The sequence below is a fragment of the Hypanus sabinus genome, chromosome 1 (assembly GCF_030144855.1).
Source record: "Hypanus sabinus isolate sHypSab1 chromosome 1, sHypSab1.hap1, whole genome shotgun sequence".
NCBI classification, from domain to species: domain Eukaryota; kingdom Metazoa; phylum Chordata; class Chondrichthyes; order Myliobatiformes; family Dasyatidae; genus Hypanus; species Hypanus sabinus.
Window position 1 is genome coordinate 209,210,198 of NC_082706.1, and position 16,967 is coordinate 209,227,164.

The window sequence follows — 16,967 nt, forward strand, 5'->3', positions numbered from 1 at the left end:
AGGCAGGCAGACAGATCCCAGGGTTTAGGCAGACAGATAAATAGGTCCCCGGGATTCAGGCAGACAGACAGGTCCCCAGGGTTTAGGCAGACAGACAGGTCCCCGGGGTTCAGGCAGACAGATAAATAGGTCCCCGGGGTTTAGGCAGACAGATAAGCAGGTCCCCAGGGTTTAGGCAGGCAGACAGATCCCAGGGTTTAGGCAGACAGACAGGTCCCCGGGGTTCAGGCAGACAGACAGGTCCCCAGGGTTTAGGCAGACAGACAGGTCCCCGGGGTTCAGGCAGACAGACAGGTCCCCAGGGTTTAGGCAGACAGACAGGTCCCCGGGGTTCAGGCAGACAGACAGGTCCCCAGGGTTTAGGCAGACAGACAGGTCCCCGGGGTTCAGGCAGACAGATAAATAGGTCCCCGGGGTTTAGGCAGACAGACAGGTCTCCGGGGTTTAGGCAGACAGATAAATAGGTCCCCGGGATTCAGGCAGACAGACAGGTCCCCGGGGTTTAGGCAGACAGATAAATAGGTCCCCAGGGTTTAGGCAGACAGATAAATAGGTCCCCGGGATTCAGGCAGACAGACAGGTCCCCGGGGTTCAGGCAGACAGACAGGTCCCCAGGGTTTAGGCAGACAGATAAATAGGTCCCCAGGGTTCAGGCAGACAGACAGGTCCCCAGGGTTTAGGCAGACAGACAGGTCCCCGGGGTTTAGGCAGACAGGTCCCCGGGGTTTAGGCAGACAGATAAATAGGTCCCCGGGATTCAGGCAGACAGACAGGTCCCCGGGGTTTAGGCAGACAGATAAATAGGTCCCCGGGGTTTAGGCAGACAGACAGGTCCCCGGGGTTCAGGCAGACAGATAAATAGGTCCCCAGGGTTTAGGCAGACAGACAGGTCCCCAGGGTTTAGGCAGACAGACAGGTCCCCGGGGTTTAGGCAGACAGATAAATAGGTCCCCGGGATTCAGGCAGGCAGACAGATCCCAGGGTTTAGGCAGACAGACAGGTCCCCGGGGTTCAGGCAGACAGACAGGTCCCCAGGGTTTAGGCAGACAGACAGGTCCCCGGGGTTCAGGCAGACAGATAAATAGGTCCCCGGGGTTTAGGCAGACAGATAAATAGGTCCCCGGGGTTTAGGCAGACAGACAGGTCCCCAGGGTTTAGGCAGACAGACAGGTCCCCGGGGTTCAGGCAGACAGATAAATAGGTCCCCGGGGTTTAGGCAGACAGACAGGTCCCCAGGGTTTAGGCAGACAGACAGGTCCCCGGGGTTCAGGCAGACAGACAGGTCCCCAGGGTTTAGGCAGACAGACAGGTCCCCGGGGTTCAGGCAGACAGACAGGTCCCCAGGGTTTAGGCAGACAGACAGGTCCCCGGGGTTCAGGCAGACAGATAAATAGGTCCCCGGGGTTTAGGCAGACAGACAGGTCCCCAGGGTTTAGGCAGACAGACAGGTCCCCGGGGTTTAGGCAGACAGACAGGTCCCCGGGGTTCAGGCAGACAGATAAATAGGTCCCCAGGGTTTAGGCAGACAGACAGGTCCCCGGGGTTTAGGCAGACAGACAGGTCCCCAGGGTTTAGGCAGACAGACAGGTCCCCGGGGTTCAGGCAGACAGATAAATAGGTCCCCGGGGTTTAGGCAGACAGATAAACAGGTCCCCAGGGTTTAGGCAGGCAGACAGATCCCAGGGTTTAGGCAGACAGATAAATAGGTCCCTGGGATTCAGGCAGACAGACAGATCCCAGGGTTTAGGCAGACAGACAGGTCCCCGGGGTTTAGGCAGACAGACAGATCCCAGGGTTTAGGCAGACAGACAGGTCCCCGGGGTTCAGGCAGACAGACAGGTCCCCAGGGTTTAGGCAGACAGACAGGTCCCCGGGGTTCAGGCAGACAGATAAATAGGTCCCCGGGGTTTAGGCAGACAGATAAACAGGTCCCCGGGGTTCAGGCAGACAGACAGGTCCCCAGGGTTTAGGCAGACAGACAGGTCCCCGGGGTTCAGGCAGACAGATAAATAGGTCCCCGGGGTTTAGGCAGACAGACAGGTCTCCGGGGTTTAGGCAGACAGATAAATAGGTCCCCGGGATTCAGGCAGACAGACAGGTCCCCGGGGTTTAGGCAGACAGATAAATAGGTCCCCAGGGTTTAGGCAGACAGATAAATAGGTCCCCGGGATTCAGGCAGACAGACAGGTCCCCGGGGTTCAGGCAGACAGACAGGTCCCCAGTGTTTAGGCAGACAGACAGGTCCCCGGGGTTTAGGCAGACAGATAAATAGGTCCCCGGGGTTTAGGCAGACAGACAGGTCCCAGGGGTTTCGGCAGACAGACAGGTCCCCGGAGTTCAGGCAGACAGATAAATAGGTCCTCGAGGTTTAGGCAGACAGATAAATAGGTCCTCGAGGTTCAGGCAGACAGACAGGTCCCCAGGGTTTAGGCAGACAGACAGGTCCCCAGGGTTTAGGCAGACAGACAGATCCCCAGGGTTTAGGCAGACAGATAAATAGGTCCCCGGGGTTCAGGCAGACAGACAGGTCCCCAGGGTTTAGGCAGGCAGACAGATCCCCAGGGTTTAGGCAGACAGACAGATCCCCAGGGTTTAGGCAAACAGATAAATAGGTCCCCGGGGTTCAGGCAGACAGACAGGTCCCCAGGGTTTAGGCAGGCAGACAGATCCCCAGGGTTTAGGCAGACAGATAAATAGGTCCCCGGGGTTCAGGCAGACAGACAGGTCCCCAGGGTTTAGGCAGGCAGACAGATCCCCAGGGTTTAGGCAGACAGACAGATCCCAGGGTTTAGGCAGACAGATAAATAGGTCCCCGGGATTCAGGCAGACAGACAGGTCCCCAGGGTTTAGGCAGACAGACAGGTCCCCGGGGTTCAGGCAGACAGATAAACAGGTCCCCAGGGTTTAGGCAGGCAGACAGATCCCAGGGTTTAGGCAGATAGATAAATAGGTCCCCGGGATTCAGGCAGACAGACAGGTCCCCAGGGTTTAGGCAGACAGACAGGTCCCCGGGGTTCAGGCAGACAGATAAATAGGTCCCCGGGGTTTAGGCAGACAGATAAACAGGTCCCCAGGGTTTAGGCAGGCAGACAGATCCCAGGGTTTAGGCAGACAGACAGGTCCCCGGGGTTCAGGCAGACAGACAGGTCCCCAGGGTTTAGGCAGACAGACAGGTCCCCGGGGTTCAGGCAGACAGACAGGTCCCCAGGGTTTAGGCAGACAGACAGGTCCCCGGGGTTCAGGCAGACAGACAGGTCCCCAGGGTTTAGGCAGACAGACAGGTCCCCGGGGTTCAGGCAGACAGATAAATAGGTCCCCGGGGTTTAGGCAGACAGACAGGTCTCCGGGGTTTAGGCAGACAGATAAATAGGTCCCCGGGATTCAGGCAGACAGACAGGTCCCCGGGGTTTAGGCAGACAGATAAATAGGTCCCCAGGGTTTAGGCAGACAGATAAATAGGTCCCCGGGATTCAGGCAGACAGACAGGTCCCCGGGGTTCAGGCAGACAGACAGGTCCCCAGGGTTTAGGCAGACAGATAAATAGGTCCCCAGGGTTCAGGCAGACAGACAGGTCCCCAGGGTTTAGGCAGACAGACAGGTCCCCGGGGTTTAGGCAGACAGGTCCCCGGGGTTTAGGCAGACAGATAAATAGGTCCCCAGGGTTCAGGCAGACAGACAGGTCCCCAGGGTTTAGGCAGACAGACAGGTCCCCGGGGTTTAGGCAGACAGGTCCTCGAGGTTTAGGCAGGCAGATAAATAGGTCCCCAGGGTTTAGGCAGACAGACAGATCCCCAGGGTTTAGGCAGACAGACAGGTCCCCGGGGTTTAGGCAGACAGATAAATAGGTCCCCGGGATTCAGGCAGACAGACAGGTCCCCGGGGTTTAGGCAGACAGATAAATAGGTCCCCGGGGTTTAGGCAGACAGACAGGTCCCCGGGGTTCAGGCAGACAGATAAATAGGTCCCCAGGGTTTAGGCAGACAGACAGGTCCCCAGGGTTTAGGCAGACAGACAGGTCCCCGGGGTTTAGGCAGACAGATAAATAGGTCCCCGGGATTCAGGCAGGCAGACAGATCCCAGGGTTTAGGCAGACAGACAGGTCCCCGGGGTTCAGGCAGACAGACATGTCCCCAGGGTTTAGGCAGACAGACAGGTCCCCGGGGTTCAGGCAGACAGATAAATAGGTCCCCGGGGTTTAGGCAGACAGACAGGTCCCCAGGGTTTAGGCAGACAGACAGGTCCCCGGGGTTCAGGCAGACAGATAAATAGGTCCCCGGGGTTTAGGCAGACAGACAGGTCCCCAGGGTTTAGGCAGACAGACAGGTCCCCGGGGTTCAGGCAGACAGACAGGTCCCCAGGGTTTAGGCAGACAGACAGGTCCCCGGGGTTCAGGCAGACAGACAGGTCCCCAGGGTTTAGGCAGACAGACAGGTCCCCGGGGTTCAGGCAGACAGATAAATAGGTCCCCGGGGTTTAGGCAGACAGACAGGTCCCCAGGGTTTAGGCAGACAGACAGGTCCCCGTGGTTTAGGCAGACAGACAGGTCCCCGGGGTTCAGGCAGACAGATAAATAGGTCCCCAGGGTTTAGGCAGACAGACAGGTCCCCGGGGTTTAGGCAGACAGACAGGTCCCCAGGGTTTAGGCAGACAGACAGGTCCCCGGGGTTCAGGCAGACAGATAAATAGGTCCCCGGGGTTTAGGCAGACAGATAAACAGGTCCCCAGGGTTTAGGCAGGCAGACAGATCCCAGGGTTTAGGCAGACAGATAAATAGGTCCCCGGGATTCAGGCAGACAGACAGATCCCAGGGTTTAGGCAGACAGACAGGTCCCCGGGGTTTAGGCAGACAGACAGATCCCAGGGTTTAGGCAGACAGACAGGTCCCCGGGGTTCAGGCAGACAGACAGGTCCCCAGGGTTTAGGCAGACAGACAGGTCCCCGGGGTTCAGGCAGACAGATAAATAGGTCCCCGGGGTTTAGGCAGACAGATAAACAGGTCCCCGGGGTTCAGGCAGACAGACAGGTCCCCAGGGTTTAGGCAGACAGACAGGTCCCCGGGGTTCAGGCAGACAGATAAATAGGTCCCCGGGGTTTAGGCAGACAGACAGGTCTCCGGGGTTTAGGCAGACAGATAAATAGGTCCCCGGGATTCAGGCAGACAGACAGGTCCCCGGGGTTTAGGCAGACAGATAAATAGGTCCCCAGGGTTTAGGCAGACAGATAAATAGGTCCCCGGGATTCAGGCAGACAGACAGGTCCCCGGGGTTCAGGCAGACAGACAGGTCCCCAGGGTTTAGGCAGACAGACAGGTCCCCGGGGTTTAGGCAGACAGATAAATAGGTCCCCGGGGTTTAGGCAGACAGACAGGTCCCCGGGGTTTAGGCAGACAGACAGGTCCCCGGAGTTCAGGCAGACAGATAAATAGGTCCTCGAGGTTTAGGCAGACAGATAAATAGGTCCTCGAGGTTCAGGCAGACAGACAGGTCCCCGGGGTTTAGGCAGACAGACAGGTCCCCAGGGTTTAGGCAGACAGACAGATCCCCAGGGTTTAGGCAGACAGATAAATAGGTCCCCGGGGTTCAGGCAGACAGACAGGTCCCCAGGGTTTAGGCAGGCAGACAGATCCCCAGGGTTTAGGCAGACAGACAGATCCCCAGGGTTTAGGCAGACAGATAAATAGGTCCCCGGGGTTCAGGCAGACAGACAGGTCCCCAGGGTTTAGGCAGGCAGACAGATCCCCAGGGTTTAGGCAGACAGATAAATAGGTCCCCGGGGTTCAGGCAGACAGACAGGTCCCCAGGGTTTAGGCAGGCAGACAGATCCCCAGGGTTTAGGCAGACAGACAGATCCCCAGGGTTTAGGCAGACAGATAAATAGGTCCCCGGGGTTCAGGCAGATAAATAGGTCCCCGGGGTTTAGGCAGATAGGTCCCCGGGGTTCAGGCAGACAGACAGGTCCCCAGGGTTTAGGCAGACAGATAAATAGGTCCCCGGGGTTTAGGCAGACAGACAGGTCCCCAGGGTTTAGGCAGACAGACAGGTCCCCGGAGTTCAGGCAGACAGATAAATAGGTCCTCGAGGTTCAGGCAGCCAGGCTAGATAAGCTGGCGGAGAGCCCTCCCTGGGCGGGCCGCAAATATCCCAGGTAGGGACGACCCCCAGGTGGAAACACTGGAGGCCTGGGCAAGGCGCGAACCCCTAGGCAGGTGCGGGGCACAATCCCAGAGTTCGAGCGGAAGAGGAGGACGGGGCAGAAAAGAGCCTTCCCTGGGCAGGCCGCATATGTCCCGGGTAGGGCCGCTTCCCAAGCGGAAACACCGGAGGCCTGGGCACAATGCGGACCCCTAGGCGGGTGCGGGGCACAATCCCAGGGTTTGGACGGAAGAGGAGGACGGGCAGAACCACCGCCGGGCAGCGGCAGGTCGGCCGGATCTCCCGGACTGAGGCAAGGGGTAGGAATGGGCATAGGTCCCGAGTGACCAACACAACAGTCATGATAACGGGAAAATCGGAAACGGCTGGCAGACAGCATGGCTGCGGGAACAACACAAACGAGCGGAGAAGCGGGACCAGCGCATGGGAAGAAAGGTGGGGGAGCGGACCAACCTAATAGTACTGGTACGGGGCAGAGAAGCACGATGAGGAGTAGATCTGAGCCCGGGCAGGATAACAGAATGCAGGGAAGAGTTCAGAGCCGGTGGAGAAACAGGAAACAGAACAGAACGACCACCCGCCTGGTCCCAGTCCCAAGGCCCCTTATAAACACCTGCAGCTCAATGAGTTACAGGTGTGCCTCCTTGAACCAGGAGGGTCCCAGCTAGATCATGGGTGACAGGAGGGACAACTGCAGGACCCAGAGTCCGGAGCCCTCGGACCGGATCAAAACCCAGAACGTGGCTCCAGACCATACCCTGACAAAAAATAATAGCCAACATCCAGCTGAACCCAGAGGATGTCAGTTTCATTGTAGCGTCCCTGTTCACGAGAGTTCCCATTAAGGACACCTTGGTCCTCCTGTGGTCAAGGTTTCATAAGGATACCATTGACCTTCTTGAACACACTCTTACATCAACGTACTTGCTCTCAAAAGGGAACTACTATGAACAAACGAGCAGCGTGGCCATGGGATTGCCCTTGTTGCCGGCTATTGCTAATTTCTACATGGCGGACTTTGAGGAGAGAGTGCTGAGTTCATCACCCTTATGCCCCAAATGCTTCTTCAGATATCTGTGACATCTTTGTTGTGTGGCTACAAGGACTCCAGGCACTCCAACAGTTCCACAGCCATCTGAAGCTTAAATCCAAGCTATGTGGTTCAAAGACCCGGGGACTCAGAACGGCTGCTGTTTACAGGAGTCTCTGTGAACGCAGAGCAACGTATATCGGCCAGACAGGACGTACGATGGAAACCTGCATCAAGGAGAATAGGTGGTGTATTTGCTTGCAGTAGAACATCGCTTACGCAGCGACCACAGGATTGACTGACAGTACAGAACTACTGTGCCATTCCAATGGCTTTTGCGATCACCTGGTGAATGAAGGCATTGAAGTAAGACTAGAGAACAAGAATTTCAACAAAGTCGAAGGTCTCACTCTAAGTAAAACCTGGAAAATGATTTTAAATAAGGTGGAACAGCAGGAACCTGATAGGTTGAGGACTAACCAATCAGGAGGGCCAGGCATCATCCCTGAGGAAGATGGCAGAGTTTGTCATTGAAACATCAATTAAAATTGACACCTGGACCTGGGTGGTGGCCGAAGAAGAGTTTGTGCGTTATATGCACCAGGAAAGTACTAGATCCTTTTTCTGCTCACAATACTGACAGTGGGGTTGAGAGGGAAAAATAAATCAGCCCTGGCGGAGCAGACTCGATGGGCCGAATGGCCTAATTCTGCTCCAGGTGGTCTTATGATATATCTCTGAAGTAAAAGTTCAAAAGACAAAAACATTTTCTTGGTTGGCTCAGATTGTAACCAAGTGGTTTTTGGATTACTAAGTAAGATATTAACTGCTTTATGAGCATGGAAAAACAGGTAAAAGTTAATAGGGTAATTTAGAACTCTTAGAGGAGCTTTGCTTGTTTGTAAGTGAATGATTAAGTCTTGTAGATTGCAGTGATGATCAATGTACTTATCACCCATAAACAAGGGGGTGAGTGTTGGCAGAGCAACTGAAGGTACATCAATTACTGGCGAAAGACTTTTTGAAGAGAATTCATATTGTCTCAGTAGCTTCCAACCTGATGGCATGAACACTGAATTTTTCAACTTCCAGTAATTTTCCCCTTGCCCATCCATCTTCTTAAATTTTCCCACTCAGGTCTCCTACCTCTTCTCCTAACCTGCATATTACCATCCCCTTCCCCCCCCCCCCCACTGCCCCATCTCCTTCCCTTTCTCCCATGATCCACGCTCCTCTCCTATCAGATTCCAGATTCCTCCTTCTCCAGCTCTTTGCCCTTTCCACCTATCACCTCCCAGCTTCAGTTCTGACGAAGGGTCTCGGCCTGAAACGTTGACTGCTCGTTTCCACGGATGCTGACTGACCTGCTGAGTTCCTTTAACATGTTGTATGTGTTGCTTTGATCCCAGCATCTACAGTGTACTTTGTGTTTACCTCCCAGCTTCTCTCTTCATCCCCCTCCCTCATCCACTTGGCTTCGTCCATCATCTTCTAGCTTGCACTCTTCCTTATTACTCTAATTTTGTCCCCCTCCCTTCCCAGTCCTGATGAAGGGTCTCAGCCCAAAACATCGACAGTTTATTCCTCTCCATAGATACTGCCTGACCTGCTGAGTTCCTCCAGCATTTTGTGTGTGTTAATCTGGATTGCCAGCATCTGCAGAATGTCCTGTGTTTAAGAGAACATATTCATCAGTGCTGAGCCAAGATCTAAAGAAATAACTTTAAATAAAACATCCCAAGATGCTCCACAGAATTATTGACACAAGGAATTACTTGAGCATGTGCACAAGCAGAGTTTTGGAGAAAAATTTAGACTTGTACACCTACTTTGGTGAAGCAGTTAAAATCTGAGTCTTTTAAACATCATGAATTAAGCATGACTATGAGTTTAGGAAGTTGAAGTTCAAGTTCAAGACTAGTTATCATTCGACCATAAATGGATACATATAACCATATGTATATGTATATGCATATGTAACCATTTGAGGCAGGAAATATGTTCCAGATGCTGGGCGAGTCCAGTACCAGAGGGCATGGTTTGAGAATAAGGGGTAGGTCATTTAGGACAGAGTTAAGGAAAAACTTCTCCCAGAGAGTTGTGGGGGTCTGGAGTGCACTGCCATGGAAGGCAGTGGAGGCCAGTTCTCTGGATGCTTTCAAGAAGGAGCTAGATAGGTATCTTATGGATAGGGGAATCAAGGGATATGGGGACAAGGCAGGAACCGGGTATTGATAGTAGATGATCAGCCATGATCTCAAAATGGCAGTGCAGGCTCGAAGGGCCGAATGGTCTACTTCTGCACCTATTGTCTATTGTCTATGACAATTACAGCATGGCAACAGGGCATCTCGGCCCTTCTAGTCCGTGCCGAACGCTTATTCTCACCTAGTCCCACCTACCTGCATTCAGCCCATAACCCTCCATTCCTTTCCTGTCCATATACCTATCCAATTTGTTTTTAAATGACAATACCAAACCTGCCTCTACCACTTCTACTGGAAGCTCGTTCCACACAGCTACCACTCTCTGAGTAAAGAAGTTCCCCCTTGTGCCCCCAAACTTTTGCCCCTTAACTCTCATCTCATGCCCTCTTGTTTGAATCTCCCCTACTCTCAATGGAAAAAGCCTATCCACGTCAACTCTATCTATCCCCCTCATAATTTTAAATACCTCTATCAAGTCTCCCCTCAAACTTCTACGTACCAAGGAATAAAGACCTAACTTGTTCAACCTTTCTCTGTAACTTAGGTGCTGAAAGCCAGGTAACATTCTAGTAAATCTCCTCTGCACTCTCTCTATTTTGTTGACATCTTTCCTATAATTCAGTGACCAGAACTGTACACAATACTCCAAATTTGGCCTCACCAATGCCTTGTACAATTTTAACATTACATCCCAACTCCTGTACTCAATACTCTGATTCATAAAGGCCAACATACCAAAAGCTTTCTTCATCACCCTATCCACATGAGATTCCACGTTCAGGGAACTATGCACCATTATTCCTAGATCATTCTGTTCTACTGCATACTTCAGTGCCCTACCATTTACCATGTATGTCCCATTTTGATTAGTCCTACCAAAATGTAGCACCTCACACTTATCAGCATTAAACTACATTGATTCTATTGTGTTTCTTAGCACCTACAGTGAAAGCCCATGAGTAATTGGATCTCAGGGTCATATGTGGTAACGTGCTGTAAATGTACTTGGAACTGCACTCACTAAGCAATGGTACACCAAATTAGGTAAAAACTTATTCTGCCTTTGTTTCCCTCATTTACAGAGCTGGGATCTTGATTTCCAAATTCGAAGTCCCACCCATTCCTATATTTAATCATTCCTAGTCTTACAGTTGCCTTTTGGGAAGGAGGCATCAAAGGGGTGTGGGAGAGGCCTCTGTGGGCACCGGGTTGGGAGCTGGCCCCTCCTGCTACCGCTGCTCTCCAGTATTTGCTCCATGGAAGAACAAACTGGACCAGAACAACTTACCACATATCTACAGTCCTGCCACTTAGGCACTTGGGCTAAATATATTTTTTCTTTGTGACTCTGCGTGTTCTGTATAGTACATAGTTCTGCTATGTGGTATTTGTGCTATGCCTGTGTGCTGTGTGCTGTTTATAATGTGTTTTGCACCTTGGCCTCAGAGGATCACGGTTTCATTTAGCTGCTACCACATATGACCCTGAGATCCAATTACTTGTGGGCATTCACTGTAGATGCTAAGAAACACAATAGAATCAATGGAAAACTTCACTCATACAACCAATGTGCAAAAGAAGACAAACTGCACTGATTGCTGACCAGGCAACCTTAGTGCAAGCCAGAGCAGGATAACTGCAGATGCTGGCAAAAAGTTGCGTTCTCTATCGAGAATCGTATTTTGTGGCAGACTTATTATGATAATCTGTCACGTGGGTTGGGGTGTGGTAAAAACAAATGAGCGTAGTTACGTATTCACGTTTTGTGGTTAGTTGTTAGAGGCAGCCAGCGAATTATATTTTTCTGTTGACTACTAAGAACACTTAAATACACTAACTCTGCTAAATGAAGCACTAATTTAGATTGACGACTAACTACGCTCAGTATCACTTTGTTATTTTGTTAATTGGAACACATTGTTATGTTGATTTGAATACTAAGATCATTATATCGCTAATTTAGTGTTATTGTTTTTTTATTGCTGCAAGATCATTTGTCTTTGCTGCTTTTAATGAAGGATTGAACGTACCTTTCTCAATTTGGAAATTCATTGTTTGGAAGCACGTCATACAGTGTAGATTACCCTGGCCTAGACTCTTAGCGGTTTTGATTTGTTTTCAAGTAACTGCTAAAGTGTTATTAATAGTATTTTCATCATTAAAGATGTTTTTTCCATGATGAGTTTAAATTTGCAGATCTACATCTTGAAGATAATTCTGCCCCTTACAGATTTGGTATTTCCGATATTATGACTACAACCAGCATTATATTAAGCATTATTTCTGAACCACACAGTGAGTAGTACTATTTATATGCTTTAATATGAATGAGTCTACCATTCTGGTCTATAATGGATGGGGCTGTAACGAGAGGTGGCAGAGTAAGGTTTAGAATACACTCTGACTTAGACTTGAAAGAAACAAGACAACACAAGCAATACTCAAGGGCAGAGTCACAGGCAGTAGTACTAGGAGTGGAACTCTGTGCTCAGCACGAGCCCTTTAAGAACAGACTGCCCATGGAGGAATGCGGCAGGCAATAATTGGCAGTCTGACCCTAAGGGGACAGAGGCAGCGAACCATAGTGACTGCGTGGGTTTTCTCTGGGTGCTACGGTTTCCTCCACATTCCAAAGACATATGGGTTAGAAGCTTAATTGGTTACATGGGTGTAATTGGGTGTTGAGGGCTCATTGGACCTGAAAGGATTGTTACAGTGCTGTCTTGCTAAATAAATGTTGAAAATTAAAATAATGTTTTGCACTGTTCAGACCACAGGTTTGTAGATCCTGAAAGAGTGAATCACAAATTTGAAACGGGGACTTGGTAAGTCTTCATGCTTTAATTGTGAAAATCGCTCTCTGTGATTTAAATATTTGCTTGTTTACTCTGTGATAGTACATTTCCTTCTTTATTGTCTGCGTGCACATGAAACATTTTTTTAACAAAAAAGTGCCTTTTCTGGGAGTCTCCTGCCTTCTCCCTGTACCTTTGAAGCCCCTACTAATCATGAAGCTAACAACCTCTGGTTAAACTATACACAATGACCTGGTCTCCACAGCTGTCTGTGACAAAGTTTATTATCAAACAAAGAAACCCAAGAGAACCCATTAAAACAAAACAGGACCATTGAGCACCAATGTGCAGAGAGAAGAAACCCACATTATGCAAGCAATAACAATAAGCAAATAGCATTCAGAACTGAAGTTTATGATTCAGATGCCAACTGCAGCCTCCGTTCAGTTCAGTATAGCTAGCAGAGCGACAATCTGAAGTTCAGTGCAGAGATGAGCAAACCTCACAGTAACGATGCATTAATAACTTTATTTGACTTTTTCAAACGCTCCCTTCTGGATTTTCCAAGTTATCATGCAGACAGCTGAGTGTTTGAATAACAGACCTAGGTAGAGTGTACTTGGAGAGGTTGCTTCATACAGTTGGGAATCCAGGACCAGAGGACACAGCCTCGGGTTAGAGGGACATCCCTTTAGAACAGGGATGAGGAGGAATCTCTTTAGCCAGAGGGTGGTGAATCTGTGGAATTCATTGCTACAGATAGCTGTGGAGGCCAAATCATTAGGTATATTTAAAGTGGAGGTTGATTCGTTCTTGATTAGTCAGGGTGTCAAAGGTTACGGGGAGAAGGCAGGAGAATGGGGTTGAGAGGGATAATAAATCAGCCATGATGGAATTGCAGGACAGGCTCAATGGGCTCCTATGTCTTATGGTATTAAAGGTAACTAATTAATGTTGGTGATGAATTAGACCATATTACCATTAGACATAGGAACAGAAATAGGCCATTCGGCCCATTGAGTCTGCTCCACTATTCCATCATGGCTAATTTATTATCCCTCTCAACCTATTCACCTGCCTTCTCCCTGTAACCTTTGATACCCTGACTAATTAGTTAAGCAAGATACCCAGTTGAGAAATGATGGCAAGATATTAAGAGGAATAGACAGAGTGAACAGCCAGTGCCTCTTCCCCAGGGGACCACTGCTCAATACAAGAGGACATGGCTTCAAGGTAAGGGGTGGGAAGTTCAAGGGGGATATTAGAGGAAGATTTTTTACTCAGAGAATGGTTGGCACATGGAATGCACAGCATGAGTCAGTGGTGGAGGCAGATACACTAGTGAAATTTAAGAGACTACTAGACAGGTATATGGAAGAACTTAAGGTGGGAGGATATATGGGAGGCAGGGTTTAAGTGTTGGCATAACAATGTGGGCCAAAGGGCCTGTACTGTGCTGTACTATTCTATGTTCTATATAATTTCTTGAGATTTGCATTGGGCTCTCGGCTTTACTGGATAGCTTGATTAGAGGCATGGCTTAGTCTGGACCACAGAGTGTTGTACTCAGGATGTTGTCTGGTTTCTGAGCCATTTCTTTATCATGTGGACTGAACTGAATTTGTGGCAGCTTGATTATTCTGCTGGGTATCGTTTGAAGAAGTCAATACAAAGGTTTATTACTGTCACATGTACCCAGATGCAGTGAAACGCTTTTGTTTATGTGTCATTAGACTTTAAAATTCACACATCTGTACATTGTTACAGGGTCCTAATGCAAAGACTTTTACTCCCTCATGTTGTGGGATGGATGAAAGATTTAAATAAATTCTAAATTCTATTCATCCAGACACATCATTGCAAATATAGATCATAAGACAGAAAAGCAAAATTACTTCTTCCTGAGGCCAAAGAAATTCGGCACATCCTGTTTGGCCCTCACAAACTTTTATCAAGGCACCTTAGAAAGCATCCGCTCGGGACACATCAAGGCTGATACAGTACCTGCTCTGCCCATGACCGAGGGAAACTGCACATCACAGAAACCAGCCTCCCATCCAGAACATCAACCGATTCTCCTTTCTCTATCCTGCTTGGTGTTTCTTCAAAGAATTCCAGCAGATCTGTCAGGCAAGATTTTCCCTTGAAGAAGCCATGCTGACCACGGCCTATCTTATCATGTGCCTCCAAGTACCCTGAGTTCTCATCCTTACTAATCGACTCCAACATTTTCTCAATCACTGAGGTCAGACTAACTGGCCAATAATTTGCTTTCTTCTACCCTTCTCCCTTCTTGAAGAGTGGAGTGGCATTTGCAAAGAACTCTTTTGATTTAGTGTGTTTTCCCCTATTATTATTTTTTTGTTGTTGTTTGGGTACATTTTTTAACATGGGGTTGATGTTTTTCTTTAAGTGAGTTTCATGGTGTTTTTATGTTTCATGGCTGTCTGTGGGGAAAATGAACCTCAGGGTTATATGCTGCATGTATACTTTGATAATGAATGCACTTTGAATATATGAGAAGTGTGAGCTGTTTCTCTTTATCTATGAAAAAGAATAAGAGACAAAAAGTATGATTGGACAAAGCCCCCAATTTATATTTTGATTATCACAGTAAATTGAACATAATGGAATGTTTCATAAATCCACCTGAACTTCAATGAAATAATAGTTATAAAACCTAGGTTAAATATTCCTACAAAAATTTAGGATTAGGATTGAATGGTCAACTCCAAGACATCATTATTTACAACAAAACCTGCCATTCCTTCAGCAGGGATTCTATTTCAGTTTGCTAATTTGATTATTTTTCTCTGCACCTTAAAATTAGAAAGATGCATTCCCCTCCTTATTCTGGCTCCCCTCTTACTTCTTTCCCCCTCATCTACCCATCACCTCCCCTGTGTTCCTTCCTCCTCCCCTTTCTCCCATGGTCCACTCTCCTCACCCATTAGATACCTTTTCCTCCAGCCCTTTACCTCTTCCACCTATCACCTCCCAGCTTCTCACTTCATCTCCCTCCCCTCACCTGGTCTCACCCATCACTTCCCCTCCCTGCCCTCTTTTTTCTGGCTTCTTCCCCCTTCCTTTCCAGTCCCAATGAAGGGTCTCGGCCCAAAACATCAACTCTTTATCGTTGAAGAGTAACAACTGTTCCCTGAACTTGGTAGTGTGGGTTCTGAAGTTCCCGTATCTTCTTCCTGATGGCAGCAGTGAGAAGAGAGCATGACCTGGGTGGTGGGGGTCCCTGATGATGGATGCTGCTTTCCTGTGACAACACTCTGTGTAGCTGTGCTCATTGGTGGGGAGGACTTTACTAGTGATACTACTTTTTGCAGGATTTTCTATTGTCCTTTCAGTCTCCTCTTGTGAACAGAGGAGTCTGTTTAAAATAAAATCGAACACCTAACATCGTCTGAATGGTGGGTGAAGGAATATAACTCTCTCCCTTTTATTTTCAGCAGCAAGATGGAGGTGATAGATGATAATACAGTTATCAGAGCCAGGGGGTTACCCTGGCAGACATCCGATCAAGGCATTGCCAGATTCTTCAGTGGTCTCAACATAGTTAAGTTAGTATTGGATTTTTTAAATATAATACAACCGGATAATGATAGCATAACCATTTTATTAAATTACAATATATTTATTTATCAAATTCAAGTTTATTGTCATACAACCAAATAGAACAAAGTCCATCCGGATCACAGTGCACCCACAAAGTATATCACACACAGCACACAGAACTAAATATCACCATAAATAAGTTAGTAAAATATAATTCAAAGTGCATGTAGTATGCAAAAAAAAGATCATCTGTACATCTTCCCATTGGGGAATTGAAGCCTTGTTATCCATGTGCCAGGCAGGATTACTAACCACTATAATAACAAGGAACCGTGATTGATTACTGATGCAACATCAATAACTCACTCTGAGACGTAAAGGCGAGATATCGGCTTTTGTTGACTGGAAGAAGGAACAAGCAGTGAGTGACCACCATACTACATCCTGGAGACTGAGAGGCCGGGCTCAGGCCTCGATCGCCTTTATACAGGGGTCTGTGGGAGGAGCCACAGGAGCAGTCAGCAGGGGGCGTGTCCAGGCAGGTATATGTAGTTCACCACATTTACCTTGGCCTTTTTCTTTTCTGGTTTATTTATTACTTCTCCCTTCCATTTTAATCACTATATGTTGTTTACTTTGGGTGTCTATATACACAGTCTTGTACATAGCTGTTAAGTGAATGCAATATTTGGCAACTTCTGGTCTCGATGTACGTCTATATTCATGATGCACAGTAGAGAGCATCCTAACCTGCTGCATCACTGCATGGTACGGAAACTGCACTGCGGCAGAGGGAAGGTTCAACAACAGGAAGTAAAAACTGCATCACCAGCAACATGAAGTAGGATCCCACCCACCCTGCTCATGGATTGTTTGTCCCATTCCCATCAGGGAGGTGAATAGCATCCATATAGCATAGCATCCACAGTGGGACCACCAGACAAAAACAATTACTTCCCCCCCCCCAAGCAGTAAGTCTGATCAATGCCTCCACCTACTAACCCACCCCTCCACACCCCCAACCACCACTACTATATCATTTCCTGGCAGTCACCTTATGTACAGACACTCTTGTGTAAATTTATGGACATTCAATTAATCTAGGCATATAATCTACATTCTCTATTTACACTTGTAGTTATTGTGTTTTTATCTTACTGCGTTTTTTTTGTGTGCGTCAGATCCAGAGTAACAATTATTTTGTTCTCCTTTACAC

General features: G+C 48.7%; 1 protein-coding gene across 7 annotated transcripts in view; it reads left to right on the forward strand.

Annotated features, from left to right (window-relative positions):
• esrp1 (epithelial splicing regulatory protein 1) overlaps positions 1-16,967 on the forward strand; it is a 123,667-nt gene that overhangs the window by 34,147 nt on the left and 72,553 nt on the right. For 5 of the 7 annotated variants that reach the window (XR_009514842.1, XM_059984954.1, XM_059984909.1 and 2 more), the window contains exons 5-7: positions 11,586-11,684; positions 12,160-12,214; positions 15,646-15,756. Coding sequence is in view for 6 of the 7 variants with exons in the window: in XM_059984954.1 (XP_059840937.1) it covers positions 11,586-11,684; positions 12,160-12,214; positions 15,646-15,756 (265 nt within the window). In the remaining variant the exon portion in view is untranslated. Of the gene's footprint in view, positions 1-11,572; positions 11,685-12,159; positions 12,215-15,645; positions 15,757-16,967 lie in introns of all 7 variants that reach the window. The other 2 variants (XM_059984918.1, XM_059984941.1) reach the window with 2 other exon arrangements.